The sequence below is a fragment of the Berghia stephanieae genome, chromosome 3, assembly GCF_034508935.2.
Source record: "Berghia stephanieae isolate SIO BIC M18660-M18661 chromosome 3, UCSD_Bste_1.3, whole genome shotgun sequence".
NCBI classification, from domain to species: Eukaryota; Metazoa; Mollusca; class Gastropoda; order Nudibranchia; family Aeolidiidae; genus Berghia; species Berghia stephanieae.
The window spans coordinates 38,897,327-38,914,264 of NC_088362.1; the positions used below are offsets into that span (position 1 = coordinate 38,897,327).

The 16,938-nt window shown below is 36.3% G+C and overlaps 1 protein-coding gene across 1 annotated transcript in view; it reads right to left on the reverse strand.

Moving 5' to 3' along the window:
• Positions 1 to 11,107: 11,107 nt before the first annotated feature.
• LOC144967695 (uncharacterized) overlaps positions 11,108 to 16,938 on the reverse strand; it is a 45,463-nt gene continuing 39,632 nt past the window's right edge. The window contains exon 4 of the mRNA XM_078905236.1: positions 11,108 to 11,474. Within this exon, the coding sequence (XP_078761362.1) occupies positions 11,353 to 11,474 (122 nt within the window). The 3' untranslated portion in view covers positions 11,108 to 11,352. The remainder of the gene's footprint in view (positions 11,475 to 16,938) is intronic.

Here is a 16,938-nt window from a genome sequence, read left to right on the forward strand (position 1 = left end):
TAGTTGTTTCTCTTAGCACGAGGAGCTTTTGGAAGGTATATGCATCGATTGCAATAATTTTCTTCTGAATGGTCAATGTACTATTTATCGTTCAGTATGAATAGTCATTTTGTGAATGGTCACTGTAATATTTCGATCAGTACCAATAATCGTTTTGTTTATGGTTAATGTACTAGTTATTGCTAAGGACCAATTATCTTTTTGTCAACGGTGAATGTACTATTTATCGATCATTACCAATGATCTTTTTGTCAATAGTGAATGTAGTATAGTAATCGATAACTAGTACATTCACCAATGACAAAAAGATAATTGGTACTGATCGCTAAAGAGTAGACCATTCAGAAAAAATATTATTGTAACCTGTATATATGCCTTTGGAAAGTTCCTCGTGCTAAAGGAAACAACTCAAATATCCCCTCAACCAACCAGAAGAAAGAAAAAAAACTTATTACATTTAAGTATCCTTTATAGGAAAAGACAAAACACCCTAGCACCAATACTACGACACATGACTAACTCAAAAATTAAAAAAAAAAATCCTCCGACCTCGTGATAACCCTAATAAAAAAAAAAGAACCTAGGACTGCTTTCAATACTTCACGAAACAAAAGGGCGACGGAAAACCAAAACAATGGTCATGTTAGGAAAGTTTAAAATTTCACTTATCATCAAGGCTTTTTCTAATTTTTAAAAATATTATACTATATATTGACAAATTAAATAAATAAACGCATGACAAAAGATCCACGGTGAAAATACAAATTGAAAGAAAGCACGAGGAGCTTTCGGAAGGTCTCCCTTTCGGACGGCTTCTGGAAAGCTTGGAACAGCTCTGATGGCCTCCTGATGGCTTGAAATTGCTATAGATGATCTCCGGACGGCTTCCCTTGGCATCCGAACGGCAATTAGTTTTTTTAGATTGAAAGAAATGCCAGCACAAGGAACTTTCGCAAGGCCTCTCTTTCGGACCACTTCTGGAAAGCTTTGTACAGCTCTGAGGGCCTCTGAGTGGCTTGAGAATGCTTTAGATGACATCCCTACGACTTCCATATAGCAGTTTAGTTTTCTTCACACTTGGTAAGCTTAATATGTTAGAAACATTTTTGGTCGATTGGAATTTCGATTCAACCGCTTGAAGGTCATCCAGAGGTCAGTAAAGTTTTAAATGAGGGCAAGTATTTTATCATTTAATTGCTTGTAAACTATTGATATTTTAAAATATCTCTAAGAACAAAAATACTTTCTATTGTAATAAACAATCTCTATACACAGCTTTGGAGAAATCCCTCTCAACATGTACGAGTTATTGCCCTTGATTTGAATTTTAGATGAATAAAGAGATTCATCTTTTTAAAGTAACTTGTTAAACACGCTTTATTGTATACAACTCAAAGAATAAAATTTGCTTACTATGATGTTAGTGACAAGCATGTAAAGTTACGAGTAAATTGAACAATGTTTGAGTGAGTTATTGCCCTTTAAAAAGGGGTCATATTCTTGTGGGGAAAAATAGAAATGGAGTCGTTTCACATCCATGCAAACGTTTTTTTTTTGTTTGTTTTTTTTGTGCGCATAATTTCTAAGTTTAATATATTTGAAAAATAATTCGTCGATTGGAATTTCATTTCGGCCAATTGAAGGTCACCCAGAGGCCACATAAGTTCAAATTGCTGTGGACTACATTAAACAAGTAATTACTTGTAAACTTTCAAAGCTGAGACGTACCACCCTCTTCATGATGTGGCAGTTCTTCGAGATCACAATGAATTCCTTCAAACTCTTCAACAGTTCTACAAATTTCTGGGCCTACCACCATCTACCTTTCCAACTTTCAAAACATCTTAAAGAACAGATAAGCGTTCATTTGTGTTAAACAATTTTATAACAAAGTTTTGTAAATTTCTCTCAATTTTAACGAGTTACGGCCCTTTATTTGACTGTAGATGACAAAATATATTCTTTATAAAATAACTCGTGAATCACGCTTTATTTTATACTACTTGAAGAATAGAGTTTGCTTTTAGGATATTAGTGACAAGCATGTGAAGATTTAAGCATATAAAACAATGTTTGATTTAGTTATCCCCCCTTTATAATGGAGTCATGTTCTAGTAAAAATATCCCTCCAGTTGTTAAACAATTTATTGTTCTGCATAATTACCAGGTTTAATGTCTTTGAGAACATTTTTGTGAATTAGAATTGTGATTTCACAAAATGAAGGTCATCCAGAGGTCAGGGAAGTTCAAATTGAGGTCTTCTACACTTAAAGAACATAATGATTATTGCTCTTACAAAGTTAGTGCATCGTTTTTTGTATTGGTTCATCAGAACTACGCAAGATGGATTCCAGTTTTCATTCGAGATTTGGAAAACCTACCAAATGCAGTAAGGGAAGAATTCCAAATGGGGCGATTTGTTATTAACAGAAGCAGTCACTGGTTTTCTTCAATACTATAGATCACGGACATGGGCAGGTGAACAAAAAAAAATCAAAGGTGTTGGTGGAGTCATTGGCCTGACAGAAAATCCTCAAATGTTGGTAAAGTAGATGGTGGCTGGCCCAGAAATTTGTAGAGCTGTTGAAGAGTTTGAAGGAATTCATTGTGATCTCGAAGAACTGCCACATCATGAAGAGGGTGGTATGTCTCAGCGAAGATTCCTTCGCCATGTAAGGGATTTGATCGATGCTATCTTTATGAATGGCAATGCATTTGAAGAGCAGCCGAACGAACTTCATTCCCTAGATAATAAAGTGTGTGAATACCCTCAGTCAGCAAAACCAGTATATCTCATTGAATCGCTGAGACAGATACAATTCAATACTTACCAAAAATGTATCCTAGAATCGAGGGACCAATCAAGAAAAACAAACTACAATTTTGCAAGGAAACAAAGGTCAAGAACTAACAACAACAGTGAAACTGAAATAAAAACATTTCAAGCAAAATGCAGAGCTTTTTTGGAAAACATTTCTAATTTTGGACAGCCGGGGTGGAGATCTAAAAGAATTTTTAAAAATATGAATCATCAAGCTTTCCACCCGCTTTATCATCCGGAGGAATGCTAAATACATGTACCAAGTCGGATCTCTTGAGATGTCTGATGGATTCTACGACAACAACGTTTGATGATGAGTCAATAATTTATCCAAGAATTTACGACTTTGTCGTATTGGACGGTGGATATCTAATTCATACGTTGTCAGGAAAAACCACCAAAAGGAGAAACAATTGAAAAATATTTTGAAAAGTCTTTTTATCACGAATTTTACATGAATTGGATCGGGCATCAAGAGTAGATGTTGTTAGGGATCGTTGTTTTCCAATGTCCATAAAAGAAATTACTCGAGAAAAACGCGGTTATTTCAGTCAACAATATCGCCAAAGTTCTTGGAGACTGGCATCAGTTTAGGATGAATGCGGACAACAAAAAGAGCTCTCTATCTGTCCAGCAGGCTTGCGATGGAGAATGTCAAAGAAAGGAAAGAACTATACATCACAGAGGATGATTTTGTAAAGCATTTAGGAAATGAGATTCCGATGGGGCAATGCAATCACGAAGAAGCAGATACCCGCATCATGTTGGTCCATATTTTACACGCCCTTCAAACCAAATCATTCGGCCTTATACAGACCGGAGACACTGATGTATTAGTCATCCTCTTCATCATATAATCGCAGCAAATCCATCAGTTTAGTTTTATTCAGGAAAATCAAGGAACGTGATAAATCTGAACAGCATTGCCGAAAGTCTTGGCCCAGAGACTTACAAATCCCTTGCATTCTTCCATGCATTGACAAGTTGTGACTGTACATCTGCTTTCAAATTTAAAGGGAGGCGTTCATGTTGGAATATTCTTACTAAAGCCCCACTGTCTCCTGTTATTCTTGAATTTTCAAAGATTGTGGATGCTCCTTTTCACATGCCCACAAGTCTCTATGAGGCCGTTTTAAATTTTGTATGCCGACTTTACAAAATTGATGCCAATGATCACGACATTGATATCCTCAGGATGAATATTTTCAGCCACAAAACAAGAAACGTTGACAAAATCCCTCCAACAAGTGATGTTCTACATCAACATCTAAAAAGAAGTGTCTTTCAGGCAAGCATTTGGGCCACAACCAATGAGGCATTAATGCCTAATGAAAATCCAAACAATTATGGATGGACGGAAAGTAATGATAGATTGATTCCTGTTTGGACCACATTGCCTGAGGCCAAAGATGTCTTCCATATTGACAAGAAATCATCATGTAAACAAAAATGTTCCCTTTTACGATGCAAATGCATGAAGGCAATTTTCAATTGCAACCTGCTTTGTAAATTCAATTTACTAATTGAGATTTTCGGTTTGTTTGTTGTTTGGTCAAGATTTGAAATCTTAGCCTATGGTCATGACGAGAAAACGAGACCTAAAGGCTGTTATACAAGCTAATGGAAATAGACTAGAGTAAGTTTATCATACAAATCTCGAGGTCGTAGCCAGAATAGAAATAACAAGAAAACATTTTTAGAACTAACAACCATCCTTACTTTTGTCAACAAGGATAAGAATACTGAAAGGTTATGTACATTTTGCACTCGTGCCCGGCTCAAAAATATGGATGCTAAATAAAAACCTGGAAAGGCTTAGATCTATACCTGAAATTGAAATGTGGAGTTTTCGACGCATTAGTAGAAACATATGGAAACAAAAAACAAACAAACAAATGAGGCAGTCTGAAATATTCTAAACCTATGCCCGGAATTCTGTATATCAATAAAGACCAGGAACTAGAAAAACGTTGACCACACTATACGGTATAACACCATCTGTATAACCATCGAGGAAGGAAAAGTAGAAGACAAGAGACCAAGAGACCGCCTTCCAAGATCATGGCTAGACTATATCAAAGGCTGGACTGGGATTACAAGTGAAAAAATGCAACAGACTGGTACAAGACTGGGAAGAATGGCTACGAGTATTAGTCCCAGTAACAAGCTTCGTACAAATAAGTCGAACTTATTCAGTAGCTTATATTTTTGTTTTTAAAAGTATTGTTTTATCAAAACATTTCCAAATGTTTCACAAATACACTTGTTTTTTTGGGTTTCTTTTTTTTTTTTTTTTGGTTCAATGTGAACAAAGGGCAATGACTCATTTGAGTTTTGACATAGAGCTAAGAATACTTCCTAAAAACATATTACCAAAGATTTTTTGTTCTTAGAATGTTATAGATTTCCTATTACCGTTCGAGTTCTATTTTTAGTAACAAAATTCAATGGGCGATAACTCCGTTAACCATGATCGGATTTATGTGCAATTCGGAAATAATGTTGTTCTTTGTGTGTGCTTTTATTTGTTCTTTTAACAAGTTATAGTTTTATTGACAGTTTTTGTGATATTTCTGGAAAAATTATCCTTTTAAAAAAAAAGGACGACGTAAATAAAGGCCAATGACTCTTTGTAATGCAGTTTGAATGTAATACTTTTTGCATGTGGTATATTTAAATCCTATTTACGTTTTTTTGGTTATTTGCGAGTTATCAAATTCTTGATATTATGGGAGTTATAAATTTAGTAAATGAATTGACTGTAATTTCACCTTGTTTGACCTCTGTGTGACCCCCGAAAGATCAGATTCTAATCGGACAAAATGTTATTTTGTGTCTGTTTATCTGGCTTACGAAGAAAGTTAAACTTTTACACGAATCTGAAACGCCAAGGGCCTCGGGGACCCTACTATTAGGCCTCCGGAGAGCTCCGAACGGCAATTAGTAGGACCCGATCTTTTCAACGTTTGCAATAAAATGTGACTCAAACTTTAAAATGTATACAGTAAGATGTGTTGATTCCCATTCACGTGGGGAAAATATTCACAACAAAGTCACATTCAGTGGCGTAGCTTAGCAAATAATTTTGGGTTGTTTCAAATAGTGTAACAATAGATATCATTTAAATAGTACTTCACAATGTAGCAGTATTGAAAAAAAATAGAGCTCACAGCGGTTTTAATTTATCTCTTCGTGGTCGAAAACTGACATGCAAAATGAAAAAATAATAATGATCTTTAGGGGGGACAACTGTGTAAACGTTATTGCTTGTATAATTTGATGTTGTTTTATTTTTTAATTGTTTCCCTTGAACTTGTTATTTGACCCAGAAGTGGAGTGAAGCCGGCAGATATGATATGTTATTGAATGAAAAAAAAGACTCCATTGCGATTATTAAAAAAGGACTCCTCATCAATAAAATCCGCATATTCTTGGCTTCCTGTATTTTATATTGAAACTAGAAGAGCATGACAGCTCGTTATTGACTATATATTTACACATAATACAATATTGGACGACACAAGCAGCCAGTTTGGTGGTTATGCGTTTTGTGGACATTGTTGTAAAAAACCGTGCGGCGTGGGGGGGGGGGGTCCTCCGAAGTTTTACGCCTGTCTTCGATAGGACAATAGGATTTCACAAAGACATAATCTCCGCCCAACTGTTGAGCAAGACAACTTTTGAAGGTCGCACAAGACATGTCACGAAAAACCACTGGTCACCCATCGAGCACGATACATGTTTGCCATTCTTGAATTATGTTCACTGGGGAGGGGGGGGGGGTGATCATTTGAATGTAATGATGTGACACATCACTGAAGCTTCTTTAATACCAAAGTCCATCTAAGGTTTGTATACACTGTAACCTTTTAAAGGTGGCGCGATTTTTAAATTTATTAAAATGACATAATTATTAACTTGACCTCTCCACTCTGAGTTCCTGGTTGTGGGCAATCTATAAATAGTATTGCTATACGCCGCATTCCATGAAAAAGAATTCTGCACTTCGCCTCTCTGGATAAATACTTGTAAATTTTCCTCATTGTGACAAATTTTTAAAATCCATATTGTGATCAGTTTTTTTTTTATGAATGCAGAAATTACAAGAGGCAGCTCCGCCTCTGGCTTTTAACTATTTAAATGTTACAACTATTTATGTCAAGTGTGTAGAAAGTGTACAATTTGCTGTGCCATTTTGAATACACTTCAACAGTCGTAACGTCACTTCCCTCGTAATGACGCATGGTAACTGGCTCTAAACTATCGGAACAATGGCGGACGCCCTTATGAAATATTTCTCCGACGAGCATAAAAGCGTATCCATAGGAAAATAAAAACCCATTATAAATCTGATCATATTTTGACTTTTACACATTCTGATCACAAGACATATGAAAAGTTCTAGCTTGATGAAGAATAAAAAGTACCGATTTTCTTTTTTGTTTCGAACCACGATGGCCGCCGTTGCTGGGCGACGTGACATCAGACTATTGAATCCAATTCAGGGTGGTAATGTTAGTGAGTAGTGCACACGAATCTCGTGAAAAGTAAACCACTAGTCAAGCCAACATTGTTCACTGTTTATAATATTGTTAACGTAAACCCTTCAAACGTCGACTCAAACCCACGTTTTTTATATAGATCTATCGTAAAGAAGAAAATTCCCAAAGTATGGTACTGTAACCAATGGAAAAACAGGCTTAATGTCACTAACAAATCTAGTGTCCAGGTTGTGGAATGGACTATATTATTGAAAGATAAAATGCTTTGCTCTGATGCGATAAATTGCTCCAGTGACTTATTATTATTATTATTATTATTATTATTATTATTATTATTATTATTATTATTATTATTATTAATATAATAATAATAATAATAATAATAATAATAATAATAATAATAATAATAATAATAATAATAATAATAATGATAATAATAATAATAATAATAATAATAATAATAATAATATAATAATAATAATAATAATAATAATAATAATAATAATAATAATAATTATTATTATTATTATTATTATTATTACTATTATTATTATTATTAGTGAGCAAATTGAAAAAAAGTGAAAAGAAATAATAATCTGCAGCGGTGCTCGAACCCGGGACCTCAGATACCTCGTTTTCAATGAAGAAGCCTCCAAAGTTTGTGGCTTGTTTTATCTTAATGCCTCTGCATTCCATCATGCTCCATGATTTTCTATAGATAGTATGCAGATGACGTCACTCAGGTCTTTGTCATTGTTTTTTGACATCCGCGTTTATGAGTGATGCTCACTGAACTGTATTAACCCGACTATAAACGTTCATGGATACACACAGTTTTGTGTGTTGGTCCGTTATACTTCCGGATGGCAATGTTATGAGCTTCTTAGCCAAACGCATACTATCTATAGGAAATGAAACGCACGTCCACTCCAGATAGCAGTGATCTCTACAATATAAGATTCATGAAATCCTTCTTTAGTTGTGAACACATTGCCAATGCCATCCGCCGCGTGACCTTCGGAGCGCGCATTGGAAACGTGTTCGAAATTTCAAACGCAGAAATTCAAGAATGCTTTTATTATAACCTTTAAATGACTTCACCCATATTTCTTATCAAAATATACTTTTTTGAAAACCGCTTGCTTTTCGAATTTAACGACTTTATTAACTTATGGCTATTAGTACTCAATATACGGATGTTTAAAATTCAAGTACAAAATTTTGCTGTTGTTAGTTAACACAGAAAATGCGCTTGAATTGTCAGAAGTGTTTTACATATGTTTTCATGTAGCAAAAATACGATTAGTTGCTGCTATTGATTGGGATTTTGGACAATGGCGTCACTGTATTGTTTATTTATTGCTTTCCTTACAACGATGACATCAACTTAAACCTTTCTAACAATACCAAGAAATGTGCCTGGGTTCGAGCCCCGCTGGGCGCATAGTTGAGTCCTTGGAAAAGGCTCTGTACTCACATTCTCTCACCGTACACGGGTGTAAAATGAATACCTGGCCGTTAACTGCGTTGTCTCCGTCTGAAAAAATTGTAATATCACATAACAAGCGTCATGTCCCGTCCTACATGTTTAGTGTTGCTGTTGGCCACGGACCCCGTGTAAAGCGCTTTGAGCACGTTTAGTGGATACTGCGCTATATAAAAGCTCAATTTAATATAAGATCAACAACAAAAGACAGATACAAAACAATTGGCTACACTGAAGCCGGCAGTAGATTAATAGATGCGACAAATGTATTCCATTTCACTGAAAGAACGGTATAAACTGCTCAGTGAGTACAGATGCCATAGAATAGCTAAGAAACTTTCTTTTAAAATAATGACTATGTTATTGGCCTTTTTATGCAGGACCACGCTCCACCACACAGGACCAAAATCACTCAAGAATTTATTGTAAACCATAGCCATGGCCAGGTATCATTCTCGGTATGAATCCTATCCAGGACGTTCGGAGTTAAACGGACCCTCAAGTGTCGTGGATTTGCATTGAATCCAGACGCTTTGTTTGAAACGTTGTATAAAATTTGGAACAACTTAACCGAAGGAGATATCCATGAATTTACATCATCAATAAGACAATGAATTCAGGACTTGATGCAAACGAACATTCAAAATACTCTCATACAAAATACTGAACCATGGTACGTGGGAAATTAAATCGTTGTAATTTTTAAAAAAATTAATGTACAAAAAAAATTATATTGTTAAAGATTTTTAAAATCTTCTTTTCTTGTGAAAAAACTTCTATCTTTTTTCGTCTGATTCAAGATTATCATTGCTGATGGCTTGGTACGATCAGGCTTTGAGAACAAAAAGAAGACTGTTACAGTCCTAATCGACTTATCTGCAGCTTACTACACTGGCTGGACAGGCGGACTGATGTTAACGCTTTCAAAAATGATTCCGTGTAGAAAGACGCTAGAATTGATGTCTACCATGACTGGCAGAAGACAATTTCATGTCATATTGGGAGGAAACCAAAGCAAAACACGAAAAATTAAAAACGGGGTACCACAAGGTTCAGTTTTAGCTCTAACCTTCTTCAATATTTATATCTCGGACATGCCAAGCAGCGAAACACTCAAACTTTGATATGCTGACAACTGGGCCTTAGCCATCAATCGAAAAACTGGAAAGACACCACCCGCCTGAAACAATACTTGGATAAGTGGTACCTAAAAATGAACACCACCAAATCAGTATCCGCAAACTTCCGCTTGAATAAACGTGAGGCAACAAAAGAATTGAAAATAACAGTCGGTAACTCAATACTACCACCAGACCCCAATCTTAAATACCTTGGCATTACATTGGACAGACAACTAAATTATCACAAACACATTGAGGGAACTGCAAATAAACAGCCTAGTGAAAAAACTCGCAAGTGGGGAGCCGCGCAGCTGTCCATGCACAATAGTTTGTAAATGTAATGATCAAGAGAACTGTCGAAATAGCCTTTATCAACCTGCTTCCGTGTCAAGCGATGAGTCTAGTGACGAATACATTGATGACGAGTGATTTAGTTTACAAGAGATGTCAGATATGTTGAAAATTGTCATTCTTCTTTTTGACCTTCAGTAATTAGCAATGTAAAAAAGCAAAGGAAAGGGCAACTAAAACTCAATACAATGCTTGGTTTCTCATTATGGAGACCCTCTGTGTTTTTGTGTGATCCAACACCTTTCTAACATAATTGTCAATTTTCATCATCCCAATTATACTTTTACCGATTACGGCAATCAAAAGATCAACAAATAGCACAACTATCAAAAATTCTGTATTGGTCTTGTCAAGGCTTTAAATTTGATACCAAACACGGCGATAGTTGGGTCATTTTCCGAGACAACCTTGGCAGTGACATTGACCTGTTGGATATTTAAAATGCTAATAATTTGTCAACTATTCGGTCAATTTTAAAAATAGAAGTATTTTTGCATTTAATTTTACTAAATCTTATATTCGGTATAATATAAAATCGTGACCTCTGTGACCTTATTTCTCAAAATGATAAACAATCTCAAAGCAGCACTATTCAGATATTTAATCTATAGTCCGTTCTAAGTTCCGTGTATACGGAATATCGCAAATTCCTCTAAAATTACTTATATTTTAAGTGACATTTTGGAATTTAATAATATAAGGATTATTATGTGTCACTACAATGTACCCATCATTAATGGACACACTGTATTATAAGTTTTAAAAAACCCAAAAGAATCAGAAAATGCCCAAAATAGACCGTACAATCTCAGAATCAGGACAAAAGTAATTTTCCTTGTTCTTTTATTAAGTACAAAGTGGCTGCATCATAATACACAACTTTCTGATTAGGTTTATACTGAAAGTATTCAGTAATAAAACGATAATTATATAATTAAAATAAAGAAAACTGTACCATAGCAATATTATAGCATCCATTTCAATTCAATAAGAAAAAGTAAAACTACTGCACAAAATTATCAAAAATTGAATGATAGATGTTGAAGACTAGACCCGCCATCTTGGAATAGCTTAACCCATCATAGGCATGGGATAGAAATCTGTGTTATGATCATAGCTGATGTCACTTCCGTCCACTGTGGTTGTCATTCCATTTGGACTGATATATTCACCATCTGGAATCATCCGTCGCCCTGGTGGAAAAGTAAAGCGCATTGTCAGATTAAATGTAGAATGAACAAGTACAAATCAATGTTCGTTCCATCAGCAATAAAAATGTTGAATATCTCATATGGAACTGCGAAATCAAGGACTAATGTGTTGACTGACTGAATGATTAATTATTTAATTTTAGATTAATTGACCAATTGATAATGATGATAATATTTAGTGTCCAATTGCCACAATTGTAACAAATTGAAAACGAAATGCATCTGTTTATGTCGTGTCTATCGCACGCGTGAAAGAAAGAAAGAGATAGATAGATAGATAGATAGATAGATAGAGAGAGAGAGAGAGAGAGAGAGAGAGAGAGAGAGAGAGAGAGAGAGAATAAGTAGGAGGAGTGAAATATCTGTTCAGTGTTATAGTTATTATATAACGTTATAACAAGTGTAACTAAATGACAAATTGCCATATTTAAGGACAATAAAAATCTATTATTATTATTATTATTATTATTATTATTATTATTATTATTATTATTATTATTATTATTATTATTATTATCATTATCATTATTATTGCTATTATTATTATTATTATTATTATTATTATTATTATTATTATTATTATTATTATTATTATTATTATTATTATTATTATTTGAAAATAGTTAGACATTGTAGTCATAAGTAAATGTTGAGTCGCTGAAAAACGTGGATTAAGCACGTCTATTGCACAAAATGAAGCGTAGTATGTCTTCAAAATTAAAAAAAAAGTTAGCACGGATAATTTTGGGCATGAAAAAAACCACAAAAAACAACAACAAAACAACAAAACCAACCAACCAACCAAACAAACACTTACAAAACAAAGCCATCATTTTACTATGCCAGATATAAGAAGTATAGTGTTGTAAAGACTGGCTGAACAAGGATTTTGAACCGGACATAATTCGTTGTAAGTATTTTGCTTTTTAGCGTATCCATCACATTTAATTTTGCTCAATTTTTAAAGTCGAAGTCTTAAAACGGCTATCAACAATCTTAACCAATGCCCTAAGTATTTGACATTATGTCGTAAATTGAATTTTCAGACCACACCATAACACTCTATTACAATAATTGTGTTTTGTTCATCATCATTGCTTGTCACTCCATCGTCTGCTCTAGGCATCCGCATGTACACACGCTAGTCGCAGCAGTCCCCACTTTTTCATGTTTTCAGCTGTTCTCCAAATTTTTGCCCATGCTCTGTTCAGTGTTACCCATTCGTTCCTGGGGAGCTCAGTTCCGTAGTGCAGTTCTTCTCCTGGATCTTCAACAGCTTCATTTGCATGATTGTCCCACTCCCTCGATGTGGAAAGCTTGTATACAGCTGCATGGTCAGGGTTGATGCTTTTTTCCGTCATGAAGCTCTTTCTCGACTTAAGTCTAATCGTCGTTGGGCTGTGGTCATGGAGGGAGTGCCTTGGGTCCATTCCCTAATAATAATAATAATAATAATAATAATAATAATAATAATAATAATAATAATAATAATAATAATAATAATAATATAGTGTCTTTCGTCGAAACCTCAAAGCGCTTATTTATTATTATCCTGTTGATTTTTCTGGGCTTTGGAAGAATTGGCTCTTCGAATGTGGGGATGTGCAATACCAGCCAGCCGATGAAGGACTGGAACTCCAGTCTGTTTCAAGTTACCAGTAATGATCCGGCAGGTGTTTATGTAGCTCAGGGTCAATCTTTTGGCATGGCAAGATCTTGCCCAGACTGGTGAGGCGTATTCGGCTGATGAATAGAAGAGGGCTAGTGCGGTCTGTATTGACTGTTTTGGGATCTGCTCCCCATATAGTGTTTGACAGTTTTCTTAGGAGGTTGTTTCTTGTGGCCACCTTTGTTTTTGTTTTCTTTGTGTGCTGAGAGAAGGACAGTGTGCGGTCTAAGATGACACCGAGGTACACGGGGAATGTTTTGTTCTCCAATATGTTCCCATTCCAGGAGATTGTCAGTTTCCTGTTGGGTTGGTGGTTTTTTAAATGGAAGGGACACGCTTGAGTTTTTCCTGGGTTGGCATTTAGTGAGTTCTTTAAATAATACTCAGGGTGTCTGTTAATCTCTCCTCAATGGTCTTGAAATCAGAGGCCCGGGATGCAAGATACAGATCATCAGCATATAGAAACCTCCGGATGTTCTCAAACTCGGGGTGGTCTTTGGTATAAATGTTGAAAAAGATAGGTGCAAGTACCGATCCTTGAGGGAGTCAATTCTTTTGTGATGTCAATCTGCTTTTCCTCTCATCCATTTCCATAAAAAGCGACGGTTTGACATAAGGGATTTTATTATTGCAACAACTTTTGAGTTACGAGTTACCCTTGCAATCTTAAGCAGAAGTTTGCTGTGATTTACTGTGACATAGGCAGCTGTCAGGTCCCCTGTAATTTGCTTGTTCTCATAGCCATCTTCGATGTATTGTGTCAAGACGGGAGTTGGTCACAGCATGATCTTCTAGGGCGGAACCAACTTGGTAAGGTGACAGATGTTCTTCTACTGTTTGGGAAATCCTGGCTAATACCATGCGATCATATACTTTGTACATTATGCAGAGGAAGGATATTGGTCTGTAGCTCTTTCTGCTATTTGGGTCTTTTCCAGGTTTAAGTGGAGCTAACACTCTTGCTTGTCGCCAAAGCGTTGGTATTGTGCACGATTCAACACAATTGTTGATATGAGTCAGTAACCATGTTTTTATCATTTCTGCAGTGATGCCATCTAGACCAGCCCTATTACCGTGTTTGGAGTGTTCAAGAGCTGATTCCAATTCTTCAATGCAGAAAAGGTCTGTTTCCTGTTCACTTCCTTGGGCGATCTTTTCCATTTCCCTTTTCATTTCCTTAAGTTTGCCCTTCTCTCTGTATGTTGGTTTTCCATTTTTGATAAGTTGATTTGCTACATCGTTTGGTGTCACAGCTGCAATCCTGGTTTGCTTGTTATTTTTTGTATTTAGTATTTTCATTGTTGACCAGGCTTTCTGACTGTTGTGGGTCATGTTTGTGCTGGTTATCATTTCCTTCCATCTTTCTGATTTTGTTTCTGCAATGAATGTCATTAAGGTCTCACCAAGTTGGACAGTTTCTTCAGCAAATGGATCTGTCTCGTAAGCCTCCACACACTGTTTATAAAGTTCCTTGCTGGTCTTGCTGTTGGCATGGTATATAGGATTTCCTGCAGCCTCCAGGTATGTGTTTTTTTTGGCAATTCTCCCAACAAGCTTCCGGAACTGGTCGCAGTTTTTGGGAACTGGATCGATGGTATTGATGCTGTCATTTATGTTTGACGAGAATTTTTCCCACTTTGCCTTCCGAAAAGTGAATCTGGGAAGAGGTTTGCTCTCACCGGGTCTAATGACTGGTCCTACCTCAATGGTGATAGGTCTGTTGTGATTTTGGTATGGGGTTGCTGACAGCTTTCTGAAAGTTTTGGAGATGTCTTGAAGACACAAATGTAAGGTCTGAGTTTTGGCCTCTTCTCGTGCGAGCGCTTGAAAATGTTGGTTTGTCTTTTGCTTCATGGAGGAGTGTCAGATTATATTGGTCAATTCATTCCTCAACAGTATCTCATCTTCGTTGTTATCACTATATCCCCATTTTGGTGCTGTGGCTGTTAAAGTCACATATCACAATCATTGGTTTCTCACTAGTAGTGGATGTAACTGGCCACTTGAATGCTGTTGGTGAATGTTTGTAGATAGATATGACATTGAAGTGCCTGCTTTCAATTCTGAGATTTATTTGTCTTTAATGTAGATAGCACTACCGTGAATATCGCTGCCATGTTGTATGACTAGGTGCATGCCAGGGATGTTTGGTGCCACGGTCGTGTGCGTCTCTTGTAGACAGAGTATGTTTGCCTCAAGTTTGGACAGTAATTCTATCTTTGTTGATGACAGTCCTTCTGCGTTGAAGCTAACGATCCATGGTGAGGGCCGAGGGGCTATCCTTTTACCACCCTGATCATGGAAGAGTTCTTGTTGGTGTTGTGCGTGTTGTAGCAATCGGTCTCCAGCGAGGGATTCCAGGGACGCTTGCTACATGCCCCCTGTGTTTCGTTCAGGAGGAATATCAATACGTTTCGCGCAAATCACGAATACGTCGTATCCGTATCGTTGGTGGTAAATTGACTCTCAGCAGCTGGTACACTCCGATATAATACCCGTTTGAAGAGTTGGTTTGCATATGTAACCTGTCACTTTAAAGGGGTAATACGATAGACTGTAAAAGATATTAATAATGGAACAGTTCACACAATGGAAACTTTAGTTATATTTATATGGTTTCTTAAATTGGAAGAAATTAGATGGACGAACACATAAAGTACGACCTAGCTGAACTTAGAAACGAGGAGCTAAGAGCGAAATATGCTGTAGAAGTAGAAAATACGTATTATTGTCTTATGGAAGAACAAGAAGACACAAATAAAGAAACAGAAGAAACGTATAAGAGTAGAATTGATAAACAATGGTCCTCTCTTAAAGGTGCAATAACAACTACAAACGAGAAAATGCTAAACAAAAAATCTAAAGAAAGAATGGATGACGAATGAGATTTTGAATCTTATGAGAGAACGGAAACATTCAAAGGGCACCCCTAGGTACAATGAACTGGACAAATCAGTAAAGAAAAAGTGTATCCAGGCTAAAGAAGACTGGCTTGATGAAAAGTGCCACCGTATTGAGAAGCTATCACATGAGAGAAACCCTGGACCAATGTTTGCTGAAATCAAGAAATTCACATATAAAAACCCTCAATCTGGCGGTTGCATCAAAGATAAATCAGGTAGACTCCTCTTTGAGGTGGAAGAAATCGCCAATAGATGGAAAGAATATGTTGAGGAGCTATTCAATGCGGACAGAGGTGACAACCATATACAGTCCTTTCTACGGGGACACACAATCCTAAGATCAGAAGTAGAGAAAGCCCTATATTGCATGAAAACAGGGAAGGCCAATGGAATAGATTGAGTGTCAACAGAAATGCTGCAGGACTGGGTGAATTTGGTGTTGATGTGATAACGGACCTTATGAATGAAATATACGAGTCAACGCACATCCCAGAAGACCTTCGCACTTATATCTTCATACTGCTACCCAAGAAAGCGGGTGCAATTGAGTGTTCGGACTATAGAACAATCAGTCTTATGTGCCATCTACTGAAACTCCTCCTGACAATAATCCTGAAAAGAATCTCGTCAAAAGTAGATCGTGAGATTTCAGAACAGCAAACTGGATTCAAAAAGAACAGTGGCACCAGGGAGGCAATTTTCGACTTAAAAATCCTGTCAGAAAAATACTTAGAGGTCCAAAAAGACATATATATGCCTGTTTTATCGACTACTCAAAGGCATTTGATTCTGTTAGTCATCAGAAACTTATCCAGGACCTTGTGGCAATAGGTGTGGAAGAGAATGATGTGACTCTAATCGCTAATCTGTACTG